The 19,281-nt window shown below is 48.1% G+C and overlaps 8 protein-coding genes across 8 annotated transcripts; 3 read left to right on the top strand and 5 right to left on the bottom strand.

The window, feature by feature from the left end:
- Positions 1–194: 194 nt before the first annotated feature.
- Positions 195–1,631, bottom strand: BT62DRAFT_290347 (uncharacterized protein). The gene is made up of 3 exons (XM_043180381.1): positions 1,556–1,631; positions 977–1,500; positions 195–922 (listed from the first exon to the last, which is right to left on the bottom strand). The coding sequence occupies exons 2-3, from the start codon at positions 1,470–1,472 to the stop codon at positions 411–413; spliced, it is 1,008 nt and encodes a 335-aa protein (XP_043045725.1). The 5' UTR covers positions 1,473–1,500; positions 1,556–1,631; the 3' UTR covers positions 195–410.
- A 361-nt stretch (positions 1,632–1,992) lies between these two features.
- On the bottom strand, positions 1,993–3,395 carry BT62DRAFT_290266 (aromatic compound dioxygenase). Its single transcript, XM_043180380.1, has 10 exons — positions 3,097–3,395; positions 3,014–3,044; positions 2,944–2,963; positions 2,861–2,890; positions 2,724–2,809; positions 2,586–2,662; positions 2,298–2,533; positions 2,213–2,244; positions 2,142–2,159; positions 1,993–2,089 (listed from the first exon to the last, which is right to left on the bottom strand). Coding segments are annotated over exons 1-10 (567 nt in total). The 5' UTR covers positions 3,099–3,395; the 3' UTR covers positions 1,993–2,054.
- A 1,795-nt stretch (positions 3,396–5,190) lies between these two features.
- On the bottom strand, positions 5,191–6,345 carry BT62DRAFT_999974 (uncharacterized protein; the record flags this gene model as incomplete). Its single annotated transcript, XM_043190860.1, has 4 exons — positions 5,191–5,911; positions 5,972–6,118; positions 6,167–6,266; positions 6,315–6,345. 4 exons carry the CDS (start codon positions 6,343–6,345, stop codon positions 5,191–5,193), a joined length of 999 nt encoding a protein of 332 aa, XP_043045723.1.
- Positions 6,346–6,846: 501 nt separating this feature from the next.
- On the top strand, positions 6,847–9,051 carry BT62DRAFT_926433 (uncharacterized protein). The gene is made up of 7 exons (XM_043185041.1): positions 6,847–7,193; positions 7,243–7,393; positions 7,445–7,530; positions 7,580–7,631; positions 7,684–7,737; positions 7,787–8,790; positions 8,837–9,051. The coding sequence occupies exons 1-7, from the start codon at positions 6,937–6,939 to the stop codon at positions 8,940–8,942; spliced, it is 1,710 nt and encodes a 569-aa protein (XP_043045722.1). The 5' UTR covers positions 6,847–6,936; the 3' UTR covers positions 8,943–9,051.
- Positions 9,052–9,096: 45 nt separating this feature from the next.
- On the top strand, positions 9,097–10,287 carry BT62DRAFT_290160 (uncharacterized protein). Its single transcript, XM_043180379.1, has 6 exons — positions 9,097–9,387; positions 9,488–9,553; positions 9,604–9,639; positions 9,696–9,711; positions 9,763–9,836; positions 9,884–10,287. The coding sequence occupies exons 1-6, from the start codon at positions 9,251–9,253 to the stop codon at positions 10,230–10,232; spliced, it is 678 nt and encodes a 225-aa protein (XP_043045721.1). The 5' UTR covers positions 9,097–9,250; the 3' UTR covers positions 10,233–10,287.
- On the bottom strand, positions 9,886–14,475 carry BT62DRAFT_960247 (uncharacterized protein). Its single transcript, XM_043188543.1, has 5 exons — positions 14,259–14,475; positions 14,077–14,207; positions 13,922–14,027; positions 13,383–13,868; positions 9,886–13,335 (listed from the first exon to the last, which is right to left on the bottom strand). Exons 1-5 carry the CDS (start codon positions 14,341–14,343, stop codon positions 10,343–10,345), a joined length of 3,801 nt encoding a protein of 1,266 aa, XP_043045720.1. The 5' UTR covers positions 14,344–14,475; the 3' UTR covers positions 9,886–10,342.
- Positions 14,476–14,546: 71 nt separating this feature from the next.
- Positions 14,547–16,346, top strand: BT62DRAFT_1071382 (NAD-P-binding protein). The gene is made up of 9 exons (XM_043178747.1): positions 14,547–14,916; positions 14,972–15,016; positions 15,068–15,086; positions 15,134–15,235; positions 15,283–15,381; positions 15,433–15,555; positions 15,619–15,637; positions 15,692–16,031; positions 16,086–16,346. Exons 1-9 carry the CDS (start codon positions 14,572–14,574, stop codon positions 16,110–16,112), a joined length of 1,119 nt encoding a protein of 372 aa, XP_043045719.1. The 5' UTR covers positions 14,547–14,571; the 3' UTR covers positions 16,113–16,346.
- Positions 16,347–16,539: 193 nt separating this feature from the next.
- On the bottom strand, positions 16,540–19,153 carry BT62DRAFT_926427 (ARM repeat-containing protein). The gene is made up of 11 exons (XM_043185040.1): positions 19,022–19,153; positions 18,793–18,968; positions 18,652–18,739; positions 18,489–18,601; positions 18,327–18,439; positions 18,088–18,267; positions 17,882–18,036; positions 17,600–17,828; positions 17,129–17,550; positions 16,947–17,078; positions 16,540–16,890 (listed from the first exon to the last, which is right to left on the bottom strand). The coding sequence occupies exons 1-11, from the start codon at positions 19,112–19,114 to the stop codon at positions 16,585–16,587; spliced, it is 2,007 nt and encodes a 668-aa protein (XP_043045718.1). The 5' UTR covers positions 19,115–19,153; the 3' UTR covers positions 16,540–16,584.
- Between the last annotated feature and the right edge of the window lie 128 nt (positions 19,154–19,281).

Raw genomic sequence — 19,281 nt, 5'->3', positions numbered from 1 at the left:
TGGGGAACCGACAGTGAGCAGACATCTTCAGTAAATATTCACTCTCGTTGAGTAGGTCTCAGATAACCGGTTTAAAAAGGAGCCTCCGTGTCGGCATTCATCTGACTCGGGAATAGAATAACCGCACCCACGCTGACCGTGATTTATCCGAGACGATCTTAGCTGCGGAAGATCACTAAAAGATCGAGGATCATTGGAGATCTCACTGGTATAACTATTTATTTGGTATGTAAGATGCCATGCGTGACTATGAAATACACTGTTGCATTATAAATCGTTACTGTTCTATCCGCGTTCAACCCTTGATATGCCCTGAATCTGATGTTTGTTTCATCGCCCACACAGAAAAAGTGAAAGAGATGAAACGCACAAAATTATAAAATAATACATTCGTAATTTTAAAACCTTTGCTACGGGGGCGCGTCCTTTGTCCAGCTCTCGCTCGCCGTTCTACGTTTAGGAGTAGGGCGTCTCTCGTGGCCAAGGGAGGCTTGTGCCTGCGCATTGACCTCTTTGCGTTCAATACTCCGGGTGGACTCCGGCGTCGCAATTGCGGCGGAGTCAACACTGCTTGAACTACTGGTGCTACCGCCTTCAGACTGCGGTAGCGCTTTGATATATATCTTAGCGCCCGTAGGAGGGGTAGCGAAATAGGGATACTGATAAGGTTGAGTGCGTGGTGCTGGTGTGGGATTTGATGATTTCCGGGATGGTTTAAAAGAAAAATATGAATTTGCTGTGGGTGATGAGCCCGCCGGCTTCGATACTACACGCGTACCTGAGAAGCGGCGAAATGGAGGGCGTGCAGCCGATTCGGTCGGTGGAGAGGCAGTAACGACGTTTGAGACAGATTGTTGTCGGCAACGCTGCCATGAAGTAGACAGGTTGGATACCCGAGTAGGTTTAGGACATTCAATCAAATCTAGAGTGTCGCAAATCAGCAGAATGATCGAGCAAGGCAGATGGGTGGACCTACTAAGTGACGTTCGTTCTTCACTAGTTCGTTTCTTGCTTCTGAAAGGATTCCTCATCTTTGGCAAGCGAAGGGAAGATCGGCGAGAGGAATCGGATTCTGCTGAACCGTCTCCGTTTTCTGCAACGCTAGGGGAGAGCGCCAACATAGGTTTAATGAGAATCTGGGTGGAAACGAGTGTCGATGAGGATGACCGAGGACTAGAGTCACATTGGGATGGTAAATTCTCGTCGGATTCGCGCTTTACTTCCCCAGCGGGGGCCGAAAACCGTCTAGAGTTTCCGGACCTGATCTGAGATTCCAAGAAAGACACATGTCGGGTGGGAGTACTGTCTGGAGTAGACGGCTCCAAGATGAGGGCTGCTCGGCTGCGGGAACGAAGGATGGATGCTTGCCGACGTGAAGAAGAAGAAGAGAGAGCAGGGGGAGCTGAACATCGGCGAGCTTTACGCGAAGTCTTTTTCGTTAATTCGGGGACGGCAGCCTTTGCATCGGGCATAAGCCATATAAACCATACAGCAACTACGCTCTATATCCGAGTCAGAAGCTGATTGACTTATGGCAAAGGAATTAGAAACGTACCACTCCGAGACCAATGGAGCTGAGTGCACCGGCGACGAAGGTAACGAAAAAAGACGGAGAAGATGGTGAAGTGGTCGTAACAGGCATGTCGTTGTTGTTTCGTTCGAATAGATAAATGAACCAATAGACTAGGATAAGAAAACAGGAAAAGAATCAAGCATTATCTCTCCGAAGTTCGGGATGTCAAAGACAGGTCGGACGTCGTCGCGATTGAAGGAAGGAAACAAAAGGAAAAGCGAGTATAAAAGGTCAGGTAGTGGCACGACTTGGTGTGGGATGACGATTCATGGACGTTCGAAAAGTAGTGGCGAGAACGGCGCTCTATTCAATTTGTATTTCGCACGGCCATTCCTCAATTGGGCATTCAAGATGAGACCACTTTTTTTTGTTCACGTCACCTAATCTGACTCATCTTTTCGGCGATCCCATTCGTCATTGCCATGTGAGTACGCGTCGCGTTAATTTCAATTCAATTACTTTTACAAATTCATTTAAACACTTAGACAGCAACGTTCGATGGATCCACCCCAACGGCTGGGGTCAGTCAGCAATGCAAAAATCAGGAGTAGCGGAGCGGAAAGCCTACTGATTGTTCCAATAATGCCTGTGGGTCGATAATCAGCGGACGGACAAATGACTGCCAAAATACCATTTCACCTGTGGGCCAGTCATCTTGGATGGACAACACACTGGATAACGACTATCAGTCGTCTCTAACTACACCACTGTCGGTGGCACACACCTGATAATGGCATTGCTTCCATTGCTGTTAGCCATGACATAGTCCGGGTCCTGAGCATCCATGATGCGAGCGTTGGTGTTCTCGTTGTAAGGGGTCGACATGGCAATGATGTTAGTCCAAGGGTCAGTAAAAAACAGCTCTCCAGTGTGAATAATGGGCGAAGAGATGTCCGAAGTCTGGTGGACGGCAATATTCATGTGATTGGCGCCATCTGAGGCATATCCAGGGAATATGGTCTACACGACGAATACATGAGTGCCAATGTGATCGCGGCCTTGGGGGGCGCACCTGGAATTCAGCAATGCCGTTCCATGCCGTAGTGTAAGCCCCGCGAAGGAAATCGCCGTAGAATCCGGTGGCGTTAGCTGCAATTTCAAAAAGTCGACGGTCAGTCTGGATCAGGCGCGCTCGGGCGAGCCAATTCACCAGACCAGAGTTCAACCATCGCATTAGAGAAGGGCTCGCAAGTAGTCACGTCCATAACGGTGATATCGAGCGTGAATGCGACGCCACTGCCGATCGTGGTCAGCGAGAACATCTATTTCTAAGGAAGAGGCATACACTTGTCCATCAGTAACGTCCTGAACCACGGGCTGAATACTTATGTTAGCGGTTGTGTTTAGAAAGGTGAGCAAGAATATCATACGGGGTTGGCAACGTAGTTAGCTGGAACTCACTAGTCAGTGCGCTTGTGTCGTTATGTGAAGGATGCTTACTGCTGACGATATTGGGGGATAGAACGCAAGCCTGCCAGAGAAAACATAAGCAAAAACAACCCCTAGGCCACAAGATTACAAACATTAGAAGTAGCGCTCGCCCTCGATGTTGGTAGCGCTGCACAGTGACCAGTCAAGAGAGTGGAGGAGAGGACAGCGAGGGAGATGAAATATGTGAACTGCATGTTTTAGTGACTCAAAGATTATTTGTTCAGGGACTTGAGTTGGGGAGTGGTGTGGCAGAATGAGCTTCTTTTATACTCTTCCAAGACCAACAAATCAACCACACCGCGCCAGCAGGCCTATGACGAGACGATATTAATAGTGTCAAAGTCGGCATAACCACGGCAAAAAAGAGATGACTGTAAAACTGTATTACCACTTGAAGCCCAAGCCTTGGCTCAGCCATTGGCATTTTCGCTGCATACGCCTCATCATTCATTCAACGTCAACAATCCGAAAATATCCTGAGATGCCGCCGTAAATTATCCATCACGACCCCGTGAGCATACATATATAAACCTGCGGCACTTCTGCCCAACTGGCGTGTCGGTTGATTTGCCTTTCCAAGAAGAATGACATTCCTTCGTGTACGTCCTATTTCCTGTAGAGGGTTCATGAAACGCGTTGTCATGTTGTGTTAGGCAAAAACCGCGGTAGAATGACAGCAAGCATCTTGCTCAGAGTTCTGCCCTGGGCGTCAGAAGGTACATCGCGATCGGCCCAGCACACAGTCGCGAAGTCGAAGTACAGATCAGGCACCGCCGTGAACGTTCACAGCGCCTAGGAGTCGTTTCTGTTACGGATATTGAGCAAAGAGGGCAATTTTCATCTTCCCTAGATGTTAGAGAGCTTTCGGCAGAGACAAATGACCACATCATCGTTCTCTCTCATAACCACCTGGCCTCAACTATACTCCATTGAATGTACACCTGTTCTTCATGACTGGCGACACTTCCGTTAACGAAGACGATGGCTAATCCCTTTGCCCTCGAGTTTCCGTCTTGACGGCATAGACCGCATTCTCCTAGAGATGGAGCTCCGCTGGAGAGCCTCGACGGTCCGGACGCTGGAATGTCAATACAGTACGACCGTATGGCTCTTACCCTATCAGTGCTAACAGCCAACCCAAGCGGATGGACAGAATGTACACAAGAAGCACGACGCGTAGGTCAGGGAACCAGAATACCGAAAGCGTCGCTGCAACATATGAACTGAAAGGCCTCTCCGGGCTGTGCCCATACACTAGGGGATTAGCAGTCTACCGATTGAATTTTTGCGGTCTAAGGCGGATATCGACGTTGTCCTTATGAAGATTATACTATCTAAAACCATTACATTGAGAACCTGAATGAGGAGCGGAATATTAGCGGTGGTTTGCTTCAAGTCCAGATCACTCACCTCGTTCGCGAGCCTGCCTCTCTTTGTTCTAGAGACGCCCCTTAGTCCAAGAATAAGAGTCCTGAGAGCCAAAAGACTGCTTGTAGCATCGTATTGTCATCAGACGAACTGTCCAACAACCCAGATTTGACAATCATCAGGAATACAGAGAGTCCAGGTGGTAGGTACGCATGCATATTCATGAGTGAATGAGAGCTTCTGATGGAGCATATCGCGCTCGATATGAATCGATGAATTTCTACTACCTCACGGGTAAGTATAGCGCGGGTTAAGGACAAAATTTTACTTATTCAGTCATTGCCCTATTGCGTGACGACAGTTTTAAGATCTGGGTTTTCCGTCTTGGGTGGAGAGACGTAAAGCTGCAGGAAAGACTCTTGTCAAGACGTCTCCGTCTCAAAGGCTCGATCTCGGATCACTTGCCGTAATCAATAACATTGAACGCCATGAATTCATGAAGGACGGGCCAAATTGGTGGAGGAAAATAAGGAACGGAAAGACAAGTATTGGACCGCAACAGCCGAAGTTCATAACGGCTAAGCCAAATACTGCATAACCGCTTTTTTTCTCGCTAGTTCTTCGGGTCTGACAATATGAACCACAGGTGGCCTAGCTTTCAGCAGATACTGTTCACTGCAAGGCTTGAAGTCAGTGGTCGTTTGGCGATTGTAAAACCACTGTTCAATCGGCGCAAGATATGGTCATTTTTCCGTATGAACGCGTTCAACAATAAGCAGCGTAGAAGAATTATTGGTATGATGAAGTAATAGCCTAGCTCAGGCATCGATCTTATCCCCGCTGCCATCCTTCTCCCAAAACATCTCTGTCTTATCCCTTTTGGTGATGATGCCAACGATGTCGAAAGGATCAAAAAGAGTCAAAAGAAAGTGTCTCTTATCCTCGTATCCTGCCCCTTCAATCTCTGTAACTCCGTCCTGGGCGAGATATATCTTGTTGTTTACGGGTAGGAAGCGTGAAGGATGGAATGTGTTTAGAAGCACGGTGTTCAAGAACATGAACATTGCTTCAAACACCCAGAAGTAAAATTCGTGCTTTAGTAATGGACTGATGTGGAGGATGTTAGAATAAATGTTTAAGCTGGCGGCTTCGAAGTACTCTACGGTACGGTATATGGTGCGGACCGTGATGAGTGTGCAGCTTGTGTAAAGAACGATGAGGACGGTGCGCAGGTTATTTGGAAGCGTCCCTGTTTTGTAGCATCTGTAGTGATACCGTGCGGTGATGGCGACAAAAGTACACATGGACGCAATCTGGAGCAACAGCGCAGCCTTGAGTAAATTCTTTCCAGAATCAATGATGCTTTGAGATAGGGAAGAATTGGCAACGCGGGGGGCACCAATCCCGGTGAGCGTTCCAATGATGAGGTCGATACCAACAAAAGTAGACACGACACGCCCGGGATGAAGTGGGGAGTTGTACGGGACGTAATATAAGATCCTTCCCAAAAGAAAGTAATTGGCTCCCTCGTACACAGGGCTGAAACAGATTGGGAATCAGGAAAAAGGCCAGGTGGTGGAGAGGTTAAAATCAACATACGCAGCAACCAGAAAAATTACGGTACTGGCAATAAAAACGCCAAGGTTGTTATAGTGGTAAGCTCCTATCTCTCGAACCACGAAAGCTCCTACGAAAAGAGTCGCCGCCCAAGGAAGCAGGCCGCCAACTTTCCAGCAGTGATATTTACTAAATGGATAATATGAGAGCAGAAAATCAGACAAATGTATAACTCACAAGCACTGATAGGCGTGAACTATTCCAGAGATACCAAATAGTACCGCAAATGTGATTGGGGCACCTTTATTAGGCGCGTAGTACCAGTAACTACCCTCCACTAAGAGCTGCTCAGAACACACTCAACAAGGCTTCCAGAAGTTCGTACCGTAGCCGGGGAGTGTACCGTTGTCAGACATACTTGATAACACAGAAAGGTGGGACGGAAAGCCAGATATTGCGGCACCTTGCTGTTGCCAGTGTACTTATTTATACGAAAGCTGCGGTGCTGTATGCATGAAATGAGGTCAGATGTTTATCAGGATCCTGAAAGCATGGACTCACCCCTGTTGAGTTGCACCACCTACATTCGATCGACTCGGAACCGGTTTAGGTACATTCTACTCAGTACACGACGGTTATGGTTCAGTATTTCAGTAGATAATGCGAGGATAATTCATAAAGTTGTGTGACGGGGATACCAGAAGAGCTAGAAGAGCCGGAGGTATCCATCTGTATTGAAACTCAGGGACCAGATTTCTGCACCGCCTCATGAGCCAAGGCAGGGTAATACATCCTGCAATCGCCAGTGTTCCTCCCTTTTTTTTTTCTTTTTTTCTAAACGTTTGAGAGCAACTGAACAGGGTGGATCGTCGTATATCTGGTTCGATAATTTGATCGTTATCATGTGATCGTCGCGTGTGTACGTCAGTCAACTTAGCCTCTTTCTCAGTCTGTATACCGTTGGTTCTACGACGCGTTTTTCTTGGCGGTTTTTTTGCCTTGAGGAAATGCCTTTACGTTCGGACAGCAGCGACTTTTCAGACGGCGGTCTTGGTACTCTCACCGAGGCGGATTATGCTGTAATCGACGCCGCCAGCAACTTTGCATCATCGAGAGAAACGACGTCAAAGGGGATGCCGAAGGTTGAAATCGCGGTCGAGGATGAAGATGCCCTTCCTGAAGCCCCAGTGGATACCCGTAGCATGTATGAACGGTTTCGCTTTTACAAGAGGTTATCAGTCTCTGATCTAGTTGGCCCAGCCTGGTAAGGTTTTTGGTTATGGTACTGGGAAGTGCACTTATGGAAATCAAAGGTGTGAAGTACAATTTGAATACGGCTTGTTGCAAAAGCGTTGGAAGAGTCTGGAACATAGACCTGCGTCATTTGTCTCGCGGAATGGAAAAGACATGTCCGTCAAGAAAGATGTCGCGGCTGTCAATAACAAAGTACTGAAGAGGGGAACGGTGCGCTTCTGTTATCAGTTCTGTTGGTATTCCATGCTTACTGTTACATAGTTCGTACACAAAAAACTGGAGCGGGAGCTGAATCCGGAGAAAACCGTTGTTCAAGTCGCCACTGACGAAGAACATTGGGGAGTACGGTACGTTAGACATTCTTTGAAACGGAATACCAACTTACGTGCTTGGCAGTATTGTCGATATGTTGTTATCGATACACTCTCTTCTCGCCCAAGGACATGCAGTACGTACTTTTTGCCTAGACTGAGCCCATTTTTTTTACGTGAGACATGAAGCGTGAAATGCCTGTCTTCGGTTTTGTTCAAGGACATATTATTACAGGGATAATTGTAAGTCAGCCATCTCCAGGCACCTAATACATCAATAATTCCACTGTAGGATGAACTAATCAGAGAAACTGCCGGGTCTCCAGACAGTCCAAAGCGTCTTCGAAGTCCCGCGTCGACCCCGCGTAAATGCAAGAAGCGCCGTCAACTCTTCAAGCTAAGCAAAGGGCAAAGTGTTAATACACATTTTGCCTCCTCATCTGACTGTAAATTCATCGATCTAGCATTCGACGAGAGCCAAACAGAAGACTTAACAGCTCCTCGTTGCTATCAGCACACCCTACATTTGATAGAGACCAAGACACGACGCCGTGAATCTTTGCCCTCAGACGAAGATGCACTTCCTTCGCGTTTACAACTCATGTTATACCATCGACTATTATCCTCGCTGATATCCCCTGAAATCCCTTTTGACTTCACAAGACTCTGGGACGAGACTAATGTCGATCCGGCGCGGCCGTTTTCTGAGACATTCCTCTCTCAAGCAGGGAGCTCATTGGGGACCTACCCCGCATTTACTTGCCTTGATGATCTCACTGTTTTCTGGAGGAACGCCACTTTGGAATTAGATATACCCGGCATTGATCCGTGTCTTCAGCTAATCTATCGTCGCCAGCAACCGTTGGAATTCAAAGAAGATATTACGACCCCGAGCCCTGCGCGGGATCCCAGTATCTCCCAATTCTTGTCTAGCCCACCGAACAAAATCTTTGATCTTGATACGGAGGAGAGTTCTGCTGAGCTGTTGTGGGCGCTCCAGGAATCATGGTTGAGGCACCTTAATGACGTATCCGGGAAGAGTGTTTCTAACGGTGCGTTCCTGACGATATCTGGAAATTATGCCTTGAGCATTTTCCCAAAATTAGATGCAATACCTCCAGTGTTTGAACCATCAGCATCAACATTTAAGGCTGTTGATCTCTACAAGATCATTGGTACCAAAGAATTCAATCTCGACGACGACTTCTTGGACGATTATCTTACCGGTGTACTAGACTGGTGGATGGGCCGTAGAAGACCAAGAGGAGTCAGTGCAACCCAGACTTGGCGGTGCAAGTGAGTTGTTTTGTATCCGCAACTGCCTAGAACTTATGGAAACCAGTTCATGTGAATATATGTCCGATTGCGAGTGGAGGACAGAAAGGGCGTTGGAGATCAAAGTCCAAGCTGCTGAGCGCCGTGCCAAGTCGGTGCCGCCACTGCCATGAATGAATTACTTGTATAGTATCGCTTTAGTTGTACTTGTAGATGTGTCGTCTTCTTCACGGATCTGTGCCTGCTCTGGATCGTCATAGAGACACGTTGATTTCCCTTGAGGGACGGTTCCACTCGTATCCAATTGAAAGCTTGCGGCGCGCAGCAAACAACCATCTTACCTCAATTTCTCATCTTTTGAATTTGCACCTTATCTACTACTTGCTACCATCGTTCACTAGCACGCTATATTTGTGGCGATCTTGATTTCGTCGTGCAGCTTTCCTTCCTTTTATTTCCACCGTTTCTTCCTACTTCCAACATGGATTCTGAATGGCAGGACTTCTTGCATTGGTCGCTCAAAGGATCCCATGTCCTGTTCTCTGGGATATATCTCGACTCGCTCGTGAAATTTTTGATGGGTTCGGTTTTGACTATCGTTGTGTGCTTCGCAGAGAGGTGTGTGCGCCAATCCTTGACATTTTCTGTCATCTCATTTTTCTACTTTTTGGCTGGTCACCTTCGTGTCAAATAATGGATGGCGTCCCGCCTGGACTAGGAATATACGTTGGAGGCATGCGTTTTGGAAGGCGCTGTTGTATGGAATTGCGACACTTCTTCGCCTGTGAGTCTGTTTCTGTACGACCAATGGCTCCGTTGTCTGAAATACTGTAGAGCATATATGTTGATTGCCATGTCGTTCCATGTTGGGTGAGCATAGGTTTCCTGTTGTGCTGAACATTGAACTGACGCCCGTGTGTAACCAGACTGATACTGGTGCTGGTGAACTGGACCCTTGGCACCGAGACGGTTTGCTCATTCCTCGCGATATAGGTTGGCACACTTTCCATTGCGCAATTCTTCATCGAGTACCAAAATATCCCTAAGCATTTATCGCAGGAGAAAGAGTAGGCTGCCACTCTATCCTTATCTACCGTTCTAAGTTTTCACACAGCTCCTACTCGCTGGTGGAAGAGCCTTTGCTGTACAACGACGCCCACGTTTCCTCCACGCCCACCCATTCACGGCCTCGTTCAAAATCTAAACCCGACCATATCTTCATCCATCCCACCCAATCTAATCTCGCACGAGCGGATGCCGCTGCTTTCGAAATGGGCATAGGCGGCAACACAGAAAGGATGAGGGGAAACATGTATACCGAAGAGGCCACCACTTGGGAGATGGGTAAAGGCAGGGAAGGTGCTAGAGCACTGATGGGACAGCCTCGAGTTCGAGGAGAGCCCCAACGCCAGTCTTCCTTTCATGTTGGCTCACTATCAGACTCGGAATCTGGCACTTCCTAACCATTTCTTCCTGTATCTGTTCTCGTTTGTCGTGTCAGTTCGTGTATTCCATGCTCAATGCAATAATGTAATCTCCACTTATCAGTACAGTAGAATCCAAAAACAATGTCTCAGTGACTTCTACCAATGCCGCCACTAACCAAACCCGCTCGTTTGGCTACAAACCCATCTCTCTTGACAGGCGTGCGCGTAGCGTTACTCTCTGCCTTCCGCTGCCATTGATCAATTAGTTTCCCTACACCCTGATACGGCTTATCCGGGGACGGCGTCCGCCTTTCACCGCTGCGCGACGCCGTATCATCCTCAGTCGACTTCCCTGAGGGCTCCGCTGGAGTAGCAGGTTTGACAGAGACCTGCCGCGATCGAAGAGGAGGAGCAGACACACTTTCCTCTTTCTCACCCGCCACTGGCATGGGTGACGACCGTGAAGGAAATTTAATGGTCGACATATGAGAAAGAAGTCCGACGGAGGAAGTTCGACTAGGTGTTGCCTCATCTGAAACGAGTAATGCTATCTTCCCGTCGACTTGGTCGTTTCGTGACGTTCCCATCGATGTCGAGTTCTTCCCATCATCCAGAGAATGTGAAGGCGTCTTCAGACCGGAAGACTTCGTCAAGAATACTCTCGCATTGGCATCGATATTCTCATACTTCTGAACCATGTCGGTAATAGAAGTTCGACGAATCGGCCGTGATGTTCGCTCTTCTGGTATTGATAATCCAGAGAGAGACACAGAAGAGGGTAAAGGCGTTTCCGGAGCCTTCGATGGAAAGACGAACATGGATTGAGGTCGACTACGTGAAGATATAGGTGGCGGCGCGGATATAGCAGATGTTTGTTTTGTGTGCTGTGAAGACGCAGTCCTAGACATCGAAGGTGACCGGGCAATGTGCCCAACAGAGGAAAGCAGCGGTATAGGCGAAGCAGATGGTGCCGGTTTGTCACTCTTAGTCTCCGTGAGACGCGATGGTTCTGTTGTCAGTCTGCGTTGTGTCTTCAAGTCACCAGCAGATGACACAGGGGTCTTGGGCGTGATGGTCACCCGCGTAGACTCCTTCTCTTTCTCGCGATCTTTGACGGCAGTGCCACCACCCCACAAATCGACTAAATTATGAACAGAACTTTGTCTTCCCTTCCTTGACCGTCCCTGTCTCTGATCAGGCGTTTTGGGAGTTGAAGATGGAATATAACGGTTCGCTTCCTCAGGACCCTCATCTGCACTTGAAGATGACTCCACCTCCTTATTCTGCTGCATTTTGGGGGCGACTGGACTCCAGTTGTCAGTCAATCCCCCGTCAAGAGGAAGTTCGGGTGTGGTTGTATCTAAAGGCGGGAATACTCGATTGGCGCGTGATAATGATAAGGTAGATGGAGCACCGCTGGCAGTGGATGAGGTTGGAGATTCTATTGGAGGTGATGGATATAGGACAGTGTCAGTCTGCGCAACGACAGCCTCGGGTATGGAGAAACCACTCTTCTCAATGAAAGACGCCCGTTTACTCGGTGACCGACGAAGAACGGGATAGGACCCGTCAGACGACGCAGGTGTAGGTGTTGTGAAGTGAGATGGTATTGACTCTGGTTCATCGTCCCCTGTCAGCCAGTCCTTGCTTTGAGTCGGCTTAGGATACGGTCTTGGAGGAAGACGAGGCGTTTTCACTCCCGACGGCGATACTGATGTGGCGGCAGCTACTCTCACCCCGCGACTCGGTGATTCTAGCAAGTCATTGGCATCTGAAGGCTTCTTAGTCACTGAGCTGTGGTGTTTCCTTATCAGTACAGGACGCTTGAAGGAGCTCTCAGTTGACTTCGCTGATGATGCCTCGCCGTTAACATTGCCTGTCTCCCTTTCGACTTGGGTACCCCTGTCACCGATACTCTTTGGAGCATCCTGCACAGCAGCACTCATAACCTGCTCAGACCGAACTTTGTTCTGACCATATGACTGCGTTCCCAGTTGAGGTAGCCTAGAAGACACTCGTCTACCAAAGGCAGATCCGTCGCGTGATGGCAAGCCACCCATTCGTGATGGAATTGGGGACTGCCGCCCAGGCGGAACAGGTAATGGTCTGGAATCTGCGCCGCTGCCACCAAACTTGGCATCCAGTTCCTCTAGTGATGGGAACCTGGCTTCGGCTGCTGAATCTACCTGAGAATCTGGCCTAGAAGATGGCGGCTGAGAGCTCCATGAAGAGCCGGAACCAGACGGTTTAAGAGGGGCGGGATCGGGTAAAGTAAGATATGACGGGCGAGGAGACATGGATGGTCGAATGGCACTATTGTAAAAGTCAGAAGATCCAAAACTATGGGACGCCGGGCTTATGACAGCCAGTCCAGTCCTTAGCTTTCGAGCCTCCCCGAGTGTCGGTGCCGGCTTCTTGTCAGAGATGGCAAACCCAAGACCTTCAAATGCATCTTTGCTGCGAACACTTGAAGTCAGCTTAGAATGCTCTGTTGTTGAGCCAGCCGTAGGCTGCCGAGCTGGCAATTTAGGTGCGGTATCATGCGGGCGAGGAGATGAAAGCTGAGACGGAAATTTGGAAGGTCCTGATTCGAACTCATCCCAGAGTTTAGTTGCGAAGTCATCACCGAATCCTTTGGATAGGGTTGCTGGGCTTTTCGATTGTAATGAGATTGCCCATGCATCGTCTTTTGAGTTGTTCTTTGGGGGATTGGCAGTCTTTACGGCAGACTTCCATGCCTTCTCTTCCTCAGCTCCAAAATCATCGTTTAGCCACTGCTCCTTGGACGACGTCGATCCTGAATCCTGATCGCGCGTAGGACGCCCTCGTCGCATAGGGGCTATGGCCTCCAACACTTTATCTCGCGCTTGGAGGCCAGCATTTCTCGAAGGAGATGGAGATGGCGTAAAAGATTTTGCACCAAGGGCAAGTTGTGGTGCAGCACGATAAGAAATTGTGGTGTCTAAAGGGTGCGGAGATGGGACCGGCTTCCACGAGGACTGAATGCGTGGTGACAGCGGTTGGGGAGCGGGATTATGATTGTAACGATATGAAGAGACAGTTCCACGCAATTTATGAACACTGGTAAGAAGTTCAAAGACAGAAGGTCGGTGGGTCCCGTGTTCTCGAAGCATAGATGCTATGGATATCATGAGCTAGATCAACGATGGTTTCTAAGTCACGCACCAATCAAAGCATTCATCTGGAGGGAATAGACGGGATACGGGGGTATTTTATAAGACACGTTGAGAATAGCCAATGGACCATGTTCCTCGAATGGTGTTGTATAATAGCAAAGCTTATACAGCAGGACGCCAAGCGCCCAGACATCGCTCTTCTCGTCGACTGGTCTACGGAGGTACAAATCGACCATTTCAGGGGCTCTATACTGTAAGGTTGTATGCCTGTTTAGATCAGCTTCAAGAGCACGCAATTCTTGAGTATTAGTCGGGACTTTGGAGACTGTGGCCGCAGAACCAAAGTCACATAGTTTGTAAGAGGTCGCTGACGCCTGAAGGATGTTCTCAACTTTGAGATCGCGATGTAAAAGTGGGGGCCGTGAGTTATGCATGTGGGCAACACCTTCGCAGACATCGACAAATATAGTCAAGATCTCAGCCTCAGTCAAGCGCTCGCGCAGTCGTCGGTTCATCATATCGATGATTCCACCTCCTACATCAACAGATCAGCTACAAATGCGCAATACAATAACGACCGGCGCATACCAGGACAGAATTCCATCAGAATGAATACTTCGTATGTCCCGTTCGGCAGCCTATGCCAGGCAGCATCGATGAGATGAACAATGTTTGGATGGCCCTTCAGTAGTCTCTGCTCAAAGGATGAAGAACCGGAAGAATCTCTGGCTGATTTCACTTGCCATAACGTCCACTTCCTGCTTTACTTCAGTCAACATGCCTTCATTAGGAACAGCAATGCGTTTGAGAACATGGTGTGTCGTGTTGTACACCGGTGTGGCTGTCCGTACGAGATACACATGGGCAAAACCGCCTGACGCTGGCCTGAGGAATAGCCCTCTCAAAAGAAAGTAATATAACGCACCTTGTGAAAGATACCGCTCTACCTGGACGTTGAACTTGTTGACTGCAATATTTTGGCCAGGGACCAGCGTTGCCGTCGTCGCCATAAAAGAGCAAATGCGTCCGTAGCTGAGGAATTCTTCCTGCCGATGTAAAGGTACGCTTAGAGAAATAGGGAGGAGATGGGCATGAGCCTGGTTGCTCGTAAAGTAGCACTATAACTCTTCGTAGTAACAAAGCAGTGTTCGTGTTGCTCACGTGGTTATTTCCGCTTTAGGCCACATGTGCCGATCGTGTAAAATAGAGGCTCCGTCCTTTCCACTAACCGTCTTGCCATGTCCGACCTACTCCATCCTCAACATTCCGCTGGAATACCCTACTCACGACCTCATTCGCCCGGAGTATCTCCGCCACAGGTGGGATTCGTCGGTATCGGGTCCATGGGATTCTATATGGCCAGAAATCTGGCTACTCATCAGTCCCCAAATGCTCCACCTCTGTTGATATGGAATCGTTCGCAACCAAAGATTCAAAAGTTACTTGAAGAGGCTGGATCCGAAAACGTTCGCGTTGCTCAGAATCTGGAACAGATCGCAACGGAGTGCGATATCATCATTACTTCGTTGGCGAACGACGGGGTGGTCAAATCGGTTTACGAGCAGTTGACAAAGGCCCTCTCGGTACGAGATTTTGGCTTTATGTCCTTGTGCACTCTAATAGAAGTGATCGATGCAGCATGCACCACCCGTAAGACACAAAATCTTTGTGGAAACGAGCACAGTTTGTCTTTAGCATTGGTTATTAATCAACTATTGCTCAGTGCTATGTCAGACCTATCCCACCCTCGCTGGTAATCGATGGTTCCATGAATAATATGTTTTCTAACCGATATTCCAGGGGAACTTGATAATCTTGTATCGGCAGTTCCGCATTCCAATCTAGTGACTTGCCCCGTCATCGGCGCTCCTAAGGCCGCCGATGCAAGACAACTTATCATTGGTGTGCTCATTCCTGGTCTCTCTGCCAGACTCTAATTTCTACCTCAGTTATGAGCGGGGATTATAGGTCTAAGAAAGATGTAGCTTATCTGCTTGTACCCGCAGTCGGACGGAGGGTTATTGACCTCGGAGAAAATCTCGAGAAGGGTATCCGTATTTTTTGTACACTTTCGCGCAATGTCCTCACGTTTTACTCAGCACCCACCTGCAAGTTAATTGCGAACTCTATGATTCTCGGAAGTCTAGAAATCCTTGCTGAGGCTTACACGCTCGCGGAGAAGTCGGGCATTGGAGCCGAGAATGTTGATAGTATCGTTAAAGGTAAGTCTCTCTCTGTCGCACCCGCAGATGAATGCATCAGGCATTCTGACTTAACATGCTTAGACATATTCCCGGCTCCTGGGTCTGGCTTTCTGCTTCTTGCTATTAATAATGCTCTTTTCTAAATATTCTGCAGTGTTATGGCTTATTCTGAGAAGATGAAGAACGACCATTTTGATGGATCGGCTGGATTCACTATTGACGGTGGTATCAAAGATGCCAGGTGGGCCGCTTTACTTCATTACTGCAATGTCATTTCCAACGTATCAATCGACAGCCACATCCGCCGTCTCACAGCCGAACATGATACCCCAATGCCTCTTGCTGACATTGCCTATCAGCATCTGATTACTGCTCGCGCTATTCATAACATAATGAAAGCAGAAGGCAAGGAAGTTTACGATCCCCTTGACTGGAGTGCCATTGTCGCAAGTACCAGGATCGCCGCCGGACTCGACGCTTTTGATAGCTCGAAGGTTAGATCCGCTTCGCTCCTCACCGTCACAATCGCGACTCAATTGACATCACAGCACACGGCCGTTGTAAGAGAAGAGTAACATGTTTTCGAGGATCCGTATAGAATCGACGCTGCTGAAGAATCTTTGGAATGTATGTATGTTATAACAATTGCTAGAAATCTGGGTTTTCTTGGAAAACAGCTGTCATGTTTGTCATGCCACTTACTAGATCTATGGTCCGGGTGTCTTATTTAGGACCATTATTTAAAGGAACTTTTATGCCTTGTTCTATTTTCTGTACGGCCGTGGTATAAGTATTTCCGAAGGACGTCGTAAGATAATCAAAATGATTCAATGAGAACATGTGAGCTTGACTATAGCTTCCGCCTCGCAATTGCTACGTGAACGCATCCTAAAATAGTGATCAAGGTATAATTAAATTACCTGGGTGATAGGAATCAATACGGAAAGCTTCACCATTAACAGATATCGGCGGGCTGGGACTGCGGTCGGTGGAAATCATCGCAGAGTCATAAGACCAATATTATGAAGATGGTGCTAACAAAAAAGCCTACAGCTTCAGATTTTTCCGATATTCCACGAATGCAATGAGATTGTCGCGGATCTCTTCCCCCCTCAACCTCAACACCCGGCCACCTGGTTTCCGCCGGTCAATTGTCTTCACCAACTTCTTCATACCGTCTATACTTGACGCCAGTCGGTTCAAATATCTTCCTTGACGGAAATTCACATCGTACGGAAGCATTTCGTCGGAGTATATGTCGATTATCGCAGATACCGATTGAAGGACGGGTTCGATGCCGACTTCTGACGATGTTCCTGTCGGAAGGAATGACAACAAGTATTCAGATATTATCTGAAAAAATAGCTGATGAGGATGCTACGGAGAAAGAGGACATTCTAAAGTCGCACTCGATTGCTATCAATAGAATCAGGGTGTTGGGCCAAACACTCCAGTGTTCCGATGCACTTGACGCGCGTCTGCGAGTCGGAGCTGGCATTGCAGAATTGGGTGAGGAGATTAACCTCATTCACGTCAGGAGCCTGTTCAGTCGATGTCAGTATGGTTATTACCACCGTCAAGGAGTACCAACCAAGGACCCTTTCCAAACATTGCCAATCCCCCATAGAACGCCGACGGATATCTCCCACATTTCTCGTCTTCGCTCCTGACCCATCCCGAATTCAGGGCCAACAACACTGAGCGCTGACCACACATCTTTCCATACTCGTTGGCCAGCTTCCTTGTCAGAAGAGATGGAGGTGTTCCGAACTCTAGCCAACGACAGAAAGATATTGTTCAGACACTCTAGTGCACTGACGTGTATACCGCTGAGTGCAGATGTCGTCGGGGGATGTACAGATATGGACGCAAGAGGCGGGAATGAAAGTGAAGTTGGTTGGGCGAGAGCCAACAAAGCCGGAACGAGCGGTGGAAGTAACGGCACGGTTTCAGACTGCTCCATACCGGATTTATCGTTGATGGTAGACATGTCAATATCCATATCTTCCATCACTGTTTTCTTCAATCAGCGCAATATCCAGGGGTTTCACCGAAACAATACCTTCGGCCTCTTCTTTATCGTCGTTTTCTTCATTGTCATCACTCTCTGCTTCGTCCACATTCAGACCTGGGTCTGGCAGTGTTGCACAGGTTCCTGTCAATATCTCAAGAGCAAGCTGGACCGTACGAAGGCAAGACTCTAGACGCTCAAGTTCAATCTCTATCGGAGATTTATGATCAAATTTTGGCGTGCTTTTCAACGACGATTTTTCGGTTTGTGGTATACTAGCCTGCATTGAATTAGACACCATTGCCGATACAGCTGGGCGAGAAAGGCACGAACCTGCTGAGAAACAAGTGCCTGCACATTATTGGAAGTGTCGGGTAGAGATACCGACGTGATGACAGGTTGCAGTAAGGGCAGAACAATGTCTTTGTCAATATCAACGAAAGAGGCTGCAACAGGTGGCGGAAGTGGCGAAATGTTCCGGAGAATACCTGAAAGAGTATGAAATTCTAAGTTTATACGCGTTTGAGGAAGAAGCTCGCCTGCAGCTAAAACACTTATGGTTATGGAACGTTGATCCCGCTCTTTCGCCTTGCCATTTACTTTCATATCATGGTGAACAGAACGAACAATGTCAAAAAGGCAAGAGATGTATCCGGCATCAGCTCTGACATCGTTTATCGCCGGATCGTTATCGTCAGTCAAAACGTACAGGCACTGGGCTGGTGGAGACCGTAAGTATAAAACTTATCATAAAACCGACCGAATAATGCCAACGTACCTGCAGCTACGATGGGGGCAATGGGAAGCTGTTCGCGAGACGCAAGGAAAGACATCAGAAATGGTGCCAAACGTATGGCGTTAATTGCATTCAGCGCTTTATTTGACGTTTCTCTGGCGCATAGGTCAGCGAAAAGAGGTGGTTAGCGGAAGGAACACGTACGATAGGCACCACAGAGCTGTGATAACGTTGTCCGCAAACTCGTATACGACTTTTAGTGCATTTTCCGGAGCGGATTTGGGTGTTTGCAGAAATTGTTCGAGGGTAGAGGATATCTGTCAAGAAGGTTCAATGGATGAATTCAATACGAGTCGATAGAATAAACCTTGGGAATAAAAGTCTTCAATGGTACCAGGATATTTTTGTTATACATTTCGGCACATATATCGTAACCGCCATCGATGCAGAGGTTTCTGCTCATTGTGTCAACGCGTAGAATAAAGATGGGATACCCAGATGCACGCACCTAAGGGATCCCATGGCTTCAATGACAACTTCTTCCTCACTGTCAGTCAATCGGGCTATCAATGCACCAACGACATTTTTTCCTTGAAGCAGTCGCCGCGTCGAAGGGTCATTCTGAATTAGATTGGACACCGCTACACAAGCCCATTTCCGTTCTGAAGAATCGGCACTCTCCATCTGGCCTCGAAGACCATCAGCTGCAATAACGGCAGAAAAGCGCTTGTAATAACCTTTTGAATGATTGGCAAAATGGCCTCTGTCTTTGAGGACGTAGACGAAGCTTGGGCAAGGCCATGAGGCAAATGGGAGTCTGGTACTCGCATTGGGTTGTGCCGCCGCATTACGCGTTGTTTCTGTGATTTGCCCATGATGAGTGCTGAAGGTGAGCGCAAAATTTTCTCTACAAGATCAGGCAGCATCTTCCCACAGCCAAGGTGCACCGCCACTGCGGACCTGACGGGCTTGGTGAACCAAATACAGCCAAATGCTG

The sequence above is a fragment of the Guyanagaster necrorhizus genome, assembly GCF_019112545.1.
Source record: "Guyanagaster necrorhizus MCA 3950 unplaced genomic scaffold BT62scaffold_2, whole genome shotgun sequence".
Taxonomy (NCBI): domain Eukaryota; kingdom Fungi; phylum Basidiomycota; class Agaricomycetes; order Agaricales; family Physalacriaceae; genus Guyanagaster; species Guyanagaster necrorhizus.
This window is presented reverse-complemented; position numbering and strand designations above follow the sequence as displayed.

Coding starts and splice junctions, on each gene's coding strand:
- BT62DRAFT_290347 (XM_043180381.1), bottom strand. CDS start 1,472: ATGCCCGATGCAAAGGCTGCCGTCCCCGAATTAACGAAAAAGACTTCG. Junction 923..976: donor TGAAGAACGAACGTCACTTA/GTAGGTCCACCC, acceptor GCGACACTCTAG/ATTTGATTGAATGTCCTAAA.
- BT62DRAFT_290266 (XM_043180380.1), bottom strand. Junction 2,810..2,860: donor AGGACGTTACTGATGGACAA/GTGTATGCCTCT, acceptor CACGATCGGCAG/TGGCGTCGCATTCACGCTCG. Junction 2,534..2,585: donor ACGGCATTGCTGAATTCCAG/GTGCGCCCCCCA, acceptor TTCGTCGTGTAG/ACCATATTCCCTGGATATGC.
- BT62DRAFT_926433 (XM_043185041.1), top strand. CDS start 6,937: ATGCCTTTACGTTCGGACAGCAGCGACTTTTCAGACGGCGGTCTTGGT. Junction 7,394..7,444: donor AAGTACTGAAGAGGGGAACG/GTGCGCTTCTGT, acceptor ACTGTTACATAG/TTCGTACACAAAAAACTGGA. Junction 7,531..7,579: donor GAAGAACATTGGGGAGTACG/GTACGTTAGACA, acceptor CGTGCTTGGCAG/TATTGTCGATATGTTGTTAT.
- BT62DRAFT_290160 (XM_043180379.1), top strand. CDS start 9,251: ATGGATTCTGAATGGCAGGACTTCTTGCATTGGTCGCTCAAAGGATCC. Junction 9,554..9,603: donor ATTGCGACACTTCTTCGCCT/GTGAGTCTGTTT, acceptor GAAATACTGTAG/AGCATATATGTTGATTGCCA. Junction 9,837..9,883: donor CATTTATCGCAGGAGAAAGA/GTAGGCTGCCAC, acceptor GTTTTCACACAG/CTCCTACTCGCTGGTGGAAG.
- BT62DRAFT_960247 (XM_043188543.1), bottom strand. CDS start 14,343: ATGGCGACGACGGCAACGCTGGTCCCTGGCCAAAATATTGCAGTCAAC. Junction 14,208..14,258: donor AGAGCGGTATCTTTCACAAG/GTGCGTTATATT, acceptor GGCCAGCGTCAG/GCGGTTTTGCCCATGTGTAT. Junction 13,336..13,382: donor CCAGATGAATGCTTTGATTG/GTGCGTGACTTA, acceptor TGATATCCATAG/CATCTATGCTTCGAGAACAC.
- BT62DRAFT_1071382 (XM_043178747.1), top strand. CDS start 14,572: ATGTCCGACCTACTCCATCCTCAACATTCCGCTGGAATACCCTACTCA. Junction 15,236..15,282: donor TGCAAGACAACTTATCATTG/GTGTGCTCATTC, acceptor TTTCTACCTCAG/TTATGAGCGGGGATTATAGG. Junction 16,032..16,085: donor ACGCTTTTGATAGCTCGAAG/GTTAGATCCGCT, acceptor TTGACATCACAG/CACACGGCCGTTGTAAGAGA.
- BT62DRAFT_926427 (XM_043185040.1), bottom strand. CDS start 19,114: ATGCGAGTACCAGACTCCCATTTGCCTCATGGCCTTGCCCAAGCTTCG. Junction 18,440..18,488: donor ACAGCTCTGTGGTGCCTATC/GTACGTGTTCCT, acceptor CCTATGCGCCAG/AGAAACGTCAAATAAAGCGC. Junction 17,829..17,881: donor AGGCACTTGTTTCTCAGCAG/GTTCGTGCCTTT, acceptor AATTCAATGCAG/GCTAGTATACCACAAACCGA.